This window comes from Portunus trituberculatus, chromosome 29 (assembly GCF_017591435.1).
Source record: "Portunus trituberculatus isolate SZX2019 chromosome 29, ASM1759143v1, whole genome shotgun sequence".
NCBI classification, from domain to species: Eukaryota; Metazoa; Arthropoda; class Malacostraca; order Decapoda; family Portunidae; genus Portunus; species Portunus trituberculatus.
Genome location: NC_059283.1, coordinates 9,050,840 through 9,060,839, shown reverse-complemented (window position 1 = coordinate 9,060,839; position 10,000 = coordinate 9,050,840). Strand labels below are relative to the sequence as shown.

Genomic DNA, 10,000 nt, shown 5'->3' with positions numbered 1-10,000 from the left:
GGAGAACATATGAGGCTGGGCTGAGGAGAGGACAAAGGCTAGGGAGCGAAAAAAGAGTCGAGGGAGAGGGAAGCTAGGATGCCTTGAGCCGAAGTGAAGCGTTATTGGAAGGGCGCCCAGTGTTAGCCAGGCCACCACTGTCTAAGCAAGCCGGCATTCTATTTATATTTTTGTAATGTTCTAGAGTGAATGACGCTTAAATATCAGCCACAGAATATAGATTGCTTTATTTCTTTACACGTGTGGAGTTCTGGAGGTTTATTTTTTAGTGGTTAGCGTTTTATTAAAGGAAATGCGTCGCTGTGTAGGGGAATCTACTACGGCATTCCTCTGTGGCTGTATGATGACCATCCTTCCTCCGACTAAAAATAAATAATTACGATACTTCCCCTGGCCATTCAGTGTGTGCAGTGGCCAAGTGGAGGGAGGACGTTGTCTTGCCCTCACTACAGTACTCGTTAACAAATTACTATAGCGCTTTATTCTCCCAGCCACCGCAAGTCCCAATAGTTGTCTGTGGGCACTCTCTTGTCCCTGTGAGTCACCATGGCGCAGCAGAACAGAATTACAACCTTTGGTGAAAACGCCGGCATGGCAAACAAGGTACGGAACTGACACGCGGAAATTTGGAAGTAATGTGACGTGATAAATTAGACTTTAGTTACTGTCTTTGTTTTCAATTTAGAGCAGAAATTCGTGTTATCAAATCGTCCAGCGTCTAATCTTAACTTTTATCAGGTTCTGGTGAGATGTTTTATATTTTTAGAGTACTTTCGTGGTTCTAAGGGAAAAGTGATAGGAAATTCAACACTGCGTGTTTCTAGTGTTTCTAGTGTTGTCTCAACTTTCATTAGGTCCTGATCTGTTGTTTAGGTTTTTAAAGACATTTTCGTGATTCTTGAAAAAAAAAACCCACCCACAAAAATCCAACTCTTCGTGTTTGTTCTGTGATTTTTATATAACAGAAGAGGAACCCACATTCTCAAACGATCTGGCGCCTTCTCTATCGTAACTTTTGCCAGGCTGTAGTGGAAAGTATGTACTGTACGTTTTCAAAGGGATTTTTCACGTCTCTAAATAATATTAAAGAAATTCAGCCGCACACAACAAAACAAGAGCAACATTATATAACACTGCGTTGCGAGAAGTTTGTGGGAAGCAGATTGATGAGATATCTTATCTGTATTGTAACAGCTTGTTTCTTGATATCAGCCTGGCGTAGTAAAATCTGCAATGGTGTCTTTGATAGGGAGCACTGGGTATGGCTGTTCCTTTCTTCTCTCCTTCGTCTTGTATAGTGTCTTACTCGTACATACTTCACTTGTATTGGCGTGGTGTTCTAGAATGCAGGGTGTTATAGAGGGAGCAGTGAGGATGGACATTCACTTCTCTCCCTGTCTTCACCCACTAAGTTTATTTTTGTCAACGGTTCAGCGGCTGGTGTCTCTTCCTCGTTTTTTCTTCTCCCTCGTCACTCGGTCAAGAAAACACGGAAATGGACTAATTATAGCCTGAATTAACACTAATACTTCACACAGAGAACAGACTCAGTGTTCAGCAGATTATTTGTGCTGACAACGTAAAACCGTTGCCAAGAATAGTTGTATAGCTGAGAGGAAAAGACACATATGAACTGGTAAACATGAAAATTAGTTTTGCTCTCTCTCTCTCTCTCTCTCTCTCTCTCTCTCTCTCTCTCTCTCTCTCTCTCTCTCTCTCTCTCTCTCTCTCTCTCTCTCTCTCTGTCATAGTGTCAGTGTCACATGATATAGATACAGTTAAAGGTTAGACATTTGAGTATTTAGAGCTGCTGAAATTGCTTAAATCTGGCGCTAACACACCCTTCACACTTCCTCACCCCAAACACTACCTAGGCTGTGTTATACTCTCTACCCAAGCTTACGAATCATAAGAACATTTCAGAACTACATTATCTTAACAGTCTGGTGCGGAATAATGTCCCTACACACTCCAGTTACGCTCTAATAAACTCCTTTCAATAGCGAGAAAAAATGAGCTGTCAACTGAGGGCGTCCACCGTTACCATGACAACGACTCGTGAACAGCCAATCCCAGCCCGCCATTTCATCCGGGACCTCAAGATGACCACACTGATATCATACAATATAGGTTAATTTCCAGCCAGGATCAGAGAGTTAACCTAGACATGTACTGTGAATCAATAAGTCTTATAAATATGTATATTTCAAGGGATATATATCGCCAGGAAATGCAGTTAAAGTCAGTAATGTAGGAATATTTTGACATTTTTTTCTCCCCGAACACTGCAGACGAAACTAAAGGTGGAGTTGCTGGTTAGTTAGTGTGTGTTCGTGTGTCGTGGAGGAGTGATCTGTGCTTGTCCGTGTGGCTGTGTGACTGACCAGGCGTAAGTATTCTGTATATCATCACACACATTCACGCATACACTGGCCCTTCAAACCTACGTCCATTTAAACTTTGTCCAAACAAGCGCCTTCAGTACACGTAGGCAGTGCAGGGCAGGCTCGCTGTGTCTCTGACCGCGCCCTGTGACTGATTTTTAGGGTCATGCTCCTAGTGAGAGTGTAACACGCCGGCTAAGGGGACAGGGAGTAGGCTGGCAGTGTTAGTTGGTGAAGTTTGAAATGGGAGATGAGAGAGAGGGTCAGATGCTTGATGGGGGAAGAATGAGAGAGGGAGAAGTAAGCTGTTTGACGTAAGGTTGACAGGCTGAGGTGTACGTCCGTGTGTATGTGTGTCTGTGTGGGCGGGTGGGTGGGTGTGTGTGTGGTTGACTGGTTAGGTATGTGTGATGGGTCAGTGTACGTGTGTGTGTGTGTATGGCAATATTTGTTGTTTATGGAATTGTCTTGTGATATAAACGGAAATATCTGCGGTTAGGATAGCTGATAAGTGTATGTGAGTGATGGATTAAAGGTGTGTGTGTGTGTGTGTGTGTTAGATAAATTATAATGATTATGAATTTCAATCAGTATATTTCTTTTTCCATTGGATGATAATTGTTCTTGTAAGCAAAAAGTAGTCATGACATTGAATCTGTTTCCTTTTAAATTACATAACTTCTCATATTTCCATAGTAATTTTATGTAGAATGACAGAATGGCTCTGACTTTCATTCTGTTAAATTATTTTCCATTGTTTTGTTATTATTCATATAAGCTAGAAGGAAATTGGCTCTGAATCTACATCTTTAATAGGATGTATACATTTTGAAATCCTGGTTTGTAAGAATTAGGTAATGATCTAATAATTCTTACCTGCAATGTGTGTTTTTTATATACATGTGTCTTTTATGTCTTATTATGTTTTATTATTTATTTCTTAATTTCATATCTTTTAGTCATTAAAGGGTGAATAAGAACAAGGGAACATTGAGCCACACTCTCAAGCTGGCATCTAGGATGGAGCTAGAAAAATACATCTTCCCTCAACACATCCGCTCATTTACCCTTCTCATCCACCCATGTGTTCATACATCTGTTCCTCACATGAGCTTTTTGTCCTGTCACTGAAACTCAAGATGCCTCACACACTGACACACACACACACACACACACACACACACACACACACACACACACACACACACATTGTTGTCATGCTAAAGAATACTATTTTATGCATTCTATATTTATTTTTATCCACATTACTGGTATTAGATTTTCTAACATGCCTTTCTATACAAAATAAGGTTTATGTGTAGGAGAAGAAAGCAGTATTTCATGTGAAAAGATCAAAGGAAAGAACTTAGTATACTGTGTTGCTTGGTATTAGTAGAAAGCGACAATTGAGAAGGTTCTTAGTGTTCGTCTCTCATACACAAGCAAGTTTTAATATATTTTCACTGCTTTAGTATTGTATCTGTTCATTTCATTTATTTGTATGCTCTTATATTGTAAATGCAATGGAAATATTGTCTGAGGAATTGCCAGGACTGAAATGATATTCTTATACCTTTCCACATTCTCCTGATAACTCTTAATAGGTGTAGTGTAAATTTTGGAAATTCTTTGGTGCTTTCAAGGTTGCCTTCATGATTCTTGTGACAATTGGAGTGATAGAGGAAGAAAGGAACTCAGTCAGTTACTTTGCCATCCCTGTCACTCCAAATGCTTGTATCCCAGTGAGTCCGAGATTTATTGAGAGAGGAATTACTGCCATCTATTATACTTGAGATACTTTTGTCCTGACAAGTTTGATAATAGAGGAAGAGAGGAACACACTGGCTGTCACTTTGCTATCCTGCCACTCCAAATGCTTGTATCCCAGTGAGTCTGAAGGCTATGTAGGGACAAGAATTACTAGCATTTATTACTTTTGAGATACTTTTGTCCCTGAGTCCAAGATGATAAGGGTTAGAGTAGTGGTTCCCAAACTTTTCCTTGGCAAGTACCACTTGGAGGTCCTGTACAGTCTCGATGTACCACCTGGTTCCAGAAAAAACTGAGTTTCAGCAAATATCAGTTTCTTCACAAGTAGAACACAAATGAAATAACAAGGAACACAACTCAGTTAAATGCAAGAAATGCATCTGTTTCTTCTCCACCAGCTGATTGATGTCAGATTATCTTTTGTAAGGCATTAATAATTTTTCTGAGAAATTAATTGATTTAATTGAACTAAAAATAGCATATGATCCTGAAAGTGTTCATGTACCACTTAGAAGGCTTTTGCGTACCACTAGTAGTACATATACCATTGGTTGGGAACCACTGGATTAGAGGAATACACACCCAGCCAGATTACTAAAGGTACCTCTATGTCTCAGTGAATAATAGTGCGTAGTAGATTAAGATGCTTGGCTGTATGTTAGGTACAGTGAGTCCTTCTTTAATAACTTCAGTACTAAAAGTACGTATAGATATGTATTATGTATACTTATCATTGCATGAAAAGTGATGGATATTATGTATAGATAATCCTCCTTGACATAATATTCTTAGCTGCAGTAGCAAGATATGAAAGGAAAGGCAGAGGGAGTTAAGTGCAGACAATCCTCCTTGACATAATATTCTTAGATACAGTAGTGATATATGAAAAGAGAGGCAGAGGATGTTCAGTATAGATATCTTCCTTGACATATTCCCAGCTCACTATTAAGATATGTATTGTGTTCACCATCAAGAGAAAGGCAGAGAATGCAAGTATAAGAAATGGACAAAACAACAAAAGATTTTGCTTTGTAAGCGATGAAGGTTAGACTCGTAAATTGAGTATAAAGATGAGTATTGTATTTACCAACAGAACGAGGTAGTGCAAGCAAACATGTGTTGATAAAGGGAAGAAAATATTACCAGGTGTTTATAATAAGAGAAGGACCAGACAAACTCATGAATGTGTTAAGTAAGTTGGATAGCAAAGATATATATTTTAATTAGTGGTAGCAAATATATATGAATTAAAAGAAGGAAATGTCACCAGATGTCACTTTTTTAGAGAGACATGAAACAAACTCATGAACTTGTAAACAGATGTTCATAGTAAAGACAAGTGGAGAGAGAGAGAGAGTAAATATAGGAACAAAAACTAAAGAAAAAATCACCAGATGCTGCTTTATAAATGAGAGAAGGTCAGAGAGTTGTTAAATGTGTATTCTAAGATAGTTATATTTGGGTGACCTCATCTTGCACTTCAGTCTGACTCATATTGAAAGTATTTGACTGAAGAAGCTCTCACATTTTGTGTGTGTGTGTGTGTATGTGTGTGTGTGTGTGTGTGTGTGTGTGTGTGTGTGTGTGTGTGTGTGTGTGTGTGTGTTTGTGCGTGAGTGGGTGCTCTCAAACATATATGTGTTTGGGTATGCAAGTGATCTAGGCTTGAGCTGAAATTGCTGTCTCTTAACTCAGCCTCCTTCTCTTCCTCCTCCTTCTCATCTCTCTTAATTCATCCTCCTTCTCATCCTCATCTCCAATTTTCATTTTATCTCCATCTTCCAACTCATCTCCACTTCCCTCAGCTCATCTCAGCCTCCTTCCACATAACCTTTACTACTACTACTACTACTACTACTACTACTACTACTACTACTACTACTACTACTACTACTACTACCACCACCACCACCACCACCACCACCACCACCACCACCACCACCACCACCACCACTACTACTACTACTACTACTACTACTACTACTACTACTACTACTACTACTACTACTACTACTACTACTACTACTACTACTACTAGCTACTACTACTGCTGCTGGTGCTACTGTATCTCTGTTATAATACCCTGTTTTATCACCCTGTTACTGATGGTGATTATGATGATTGCTATAGTTCCATAGCTAAAAAAAAACTATCAAAGTAAAAATATTCCTTCTTATAATCATTACAACCTTGGTAGCTACTGACAGTCTCTCAATAATCTTAAGACATCCGGTCTTTATCACCCAACCTTGCCTAAAATAACTCGTACTAAAAATAAGCTTAAAAACTCACTCTTCTCATAACCATTACAACCTTCATTCCTCCTCTGTCGTTGCTTAGATGACAGTAGCAGCGTTGAGTACCGTTATAAACATCTTTAACCCATATAACACCCTTCTTAATACCACAAAACCTTATTCCCCTCCTCTCGGTACTTACGATGACAGTACAGTCCCAGAGTACCGTTATGAGCAACTCTAACCCTAATATTCGTGTCCCTGAATGCATTTAGTCCACCTGCGCAAGGTAGCATGTGCTTAGCGTGCCAGCGGCCTTGGTATCATGGCCATGGGTGTCACGATTGCTTCACTGGTATGTGGGTCGTTGTGTTAAGGTCTGGGTTGGGTTTTCAGAGTGCCACCAGCGTTAGCCGCCTTATAAATGACGTGTTGGGTCCAGGTGTGTGTGTGTGTGTGTGTGTGTGAATGCAAGGAAGGTTTAGTCTAGCAATCTTTTCGACTCACAACATTGCCTGGCTTGGGTGAAATGAATTGGTTGTTGTTTTCTTTTGCAAGGTTGCGTTTCTAGGTTACTACTACTACCATCACTGCCACTACTACGTGCTACTATCACCACCACAGTTTCTCCTTCCTCATTCCTCTATTTTACTACTACTACTACTACTACTACTACTACTACTACTACTACTACTACTACTCTAATACTACTTTATTTACCTCCTACTCCTACTACTGCTACTACTATTATCACTACTACCACCCCCACTCCCACTACTGCGCATTCTCCTATACTTTCAAGGTCAGACGTGCCATATGCCATCGTTGTGTTACCTAAGCGAGACATTCTAATTTCCTGGGTGAATCACACGTGTTACTTTGATGGCGTGTTGGATTCAAGGAGTTACTCGTGGCGGGATAAATGGGCGAGGTTACGGTGCCGAGTGTGTCTTGCCGCCCGCCAGGAAGGATGGATCACATACACCAGCAGCTGAGGTTGTGGTTGGGATCAGCTGGTACATAATTAAGAACAAACATGCGCCTTTCATAGTCCCATCAACTTGTGTTTTAAAGAGACAGGGTAAACACGCTTCAATTGAAATAGTTAAGTTGTATATGCATTTTTGGGACAATATAAGCTGAAATGAGTCACTTGCCAGTTAATGTGGAGATCAGCTGGTTCATAATGAGGAACACGTATACGCCTCTTTCAGTCTCATCAGACCTTCGTGTTTTTAAAGGGTAAAGGTACACTGTTAAGGTATACATGGGACAATATACGCTAGAATGAGTCACACCAGCTGATGTGATGATCAGCTGTTTCTTGTCAACACGCATACTTCTCTCATTTCACCAGCCCCGCGTGTTTTAGAGGAAAGATAAAAGACACGCTACTGATGAAATTGTTATAGTATAGTGCGCTTTAGGGACATGAGTTAGAATAGCAAGAATAACAGAATAGATATTGTAGTAGAAATCAGCTGTTTGATAGTAAAAACATGCATGCGTCTCTCGTAGCCTTACAAACCCCACTTGTTTTAAAAGGGACGGTATCAGGACGCTACTAATGCAACAATTAAGGCAAAGACGGTCAATAGGCACGACATACACAGTAGCTGGCTCACATTAAGATCATGCACGCGTCTCTCGTATCCTCTCTTAACCTCACCATGCCCTCATGTCTTAAAGGGACGGTATAAACAGGCTGCTGATGAAAGGATTCGGGTGTAGACGCGCTCAGGGACAAGATAGGTTGGGCTGAGTCATAGGAGCAGATGCGAAGGGAGAGATAAGCCGTTTCATATTAGGAACATACATCCGCTTCTCGTAGCTGCTTAACTTAGCGTGTTTTAAGGGGAGAGTAAAGATGCACTGCTAATGCAATAGTTAGGGTATAGGTGCGCTCTAGGGACAGAGTATAGGCAGCAGCTTGTTCTCGCCTGGCCTGTTGACTCACACCTTGGCCCCAACGCCGTGAGTCACTGAGCCCCCACAGCAAAAGGCTTTCTTTGCCAAATTAATGAGGAATTCTTGTTTCGTAAGCTGTACTAAAGTTGTTGTGCCAGACTTCCCCGCAAGACATTTGACGGGAGCACTTAGTGGCAATATTTATTAATCTCGCCCTATTAACTGTTACATTTGTTTTTGTGTTCTCGTGTCTCGTGAACAGACTAATGTGTTCTTGAGCGTTAGGTAGAGTTTAGATTTGTTTGTTTATCTGTTTATCCGCGAACACTTAACTGAGTGTAAGTGAAATGACGCTATGAGAGAAAATATTTAATTGATCTAACCTAAAAAAATGCCCGTTAAGTAAGGATATACCATACACTTCAAAAGCTTGTACATTTTCTTACAATAACGAATACTAACGAAAAAAACTAGATAATGACCTAGAAGTCTCAAATTGTAAAAAAAAAAAAAAGGTTAAAACGCAAGAAAATTGACATGACAACCTAAAAAGAAAAAAAATATATATACATATCAGCAAAGATCCACAAACATAAAATCCCTTGAAAAATTAGCCCAAAATATCAAAATAGTGATCTAGAGTAAAAAAAAATATATTCACCAGGTATAATAGAAGATGATAAACTTCGGGGGACGTGCAGATTAAGATTTTGTGATAAGGTAGCTCCGATCTGACAAGCTGAGTATATTTTCAGTGTAGTTAATGTGCAGGAGTTGATGTAGCTGAGAGTGAAGCAAGAGTCCCTTTGGTGTCACTTACTAAACTGTTCCCTAAGCTATACCCAGATTTATCACGGAGAATTAACTCGTCTGCTCTCTCTCTCTCTCTCTCTCTCTCTCTCTCTCTCTCTCTCTCTCTCTCTCTCTCTCTCTCTCTCTCTCTGTGTGTGTGTGTCCTTCTTTCTTGCTTTTTTCGTTTTCGTCTTCGCCCTTTACTACTACTACTACTACTACTACTACTACTACTACTACTACTACTACTACTACTACTACTACTATACCACCACCATTACTATTAGCCCTATCTCTCATCATCATCATCTCTCTCTCTCTCTCTCTCTCTCTCTCTCTCTCTCTTCGGGTTTTGATTTTCCAACACTTCTAGTCTGGTCTGGTCGGGTTGAATTTCTTGGCTGCGCAGTGGTGGTGTTGCGCAGTGTGGGCCCAGCGCGTCTTTCATCTTGGCGCACCACTTACAACGTCACCATTGTTAGCCTCTGGTGGTGGTGGTGGTGCCTGGTCCCTGGTCCCTGGTCTCTGGTCTGTGGTCCGACCCTCTCCCGTGACACGCGGACACAGGGGCGCCAGGAAATATGTGCGATCTGGCATGTACTGTGTTTCGTTTCTCCCCCACGGAGTCTCTCTAGAGTTACGATAATGGCAGGGATAAAACAGCGCCTCTTATCTCAGCCCTCGTCGCCACACATTGCAGGCTTTGTCAATGTGTGGAGAAATGCTGCTGGTTTTGCTTCTGCTGCCACAACCCGCACGCACCACACTTCCTTGAGGCTGAAATGTGGTTTGGCTTGGCTGGGCTACACTGACCCTCTGAGTAGTGGTGGATTGTGTGACTGGCTGGCTGGCTGGCTGGCTGACTGACTGACTGAGAGATGCATTAATTAACTGACTGGCTGACTGTTT

The 10,000-nt window shown here is 40.9% G+C and overlaps 1 protein-coding gene across 12 annotated transcripts in view; it reads left to right on the top strand.

The window, feature by feature from the left end:
- The window catches only part of LOC123510406 (tropomodulin-like), an 85,542-nt gene that overhangs the window by 27,479 nt on the left and 48,063 nt on the right, over positions 1 to 10,000 (top strand). Inside the window, exon 1 of one of the 12 annotated variants that reach the window (XM_045265565.1) lies at positions 439 to 603. The exons of 10 other annotated variants lie outside the window; for them this stretch is intronic. In XM_045265565.1, coding sequence (XP_045121500.1) covers positions 547 to 603 — 57 coding nt within the window. In that variant the 5' untranslated portion in view covers positions 439 to 546. Of the gene's footprint in view, positions 1 to 438; positions 604 to 2,272; positions 2,390 to 10,000 lie in introns of those variants that run through there. One more of the 12 variants, XM_045265568.1, reaches the window with a different exon arrangement.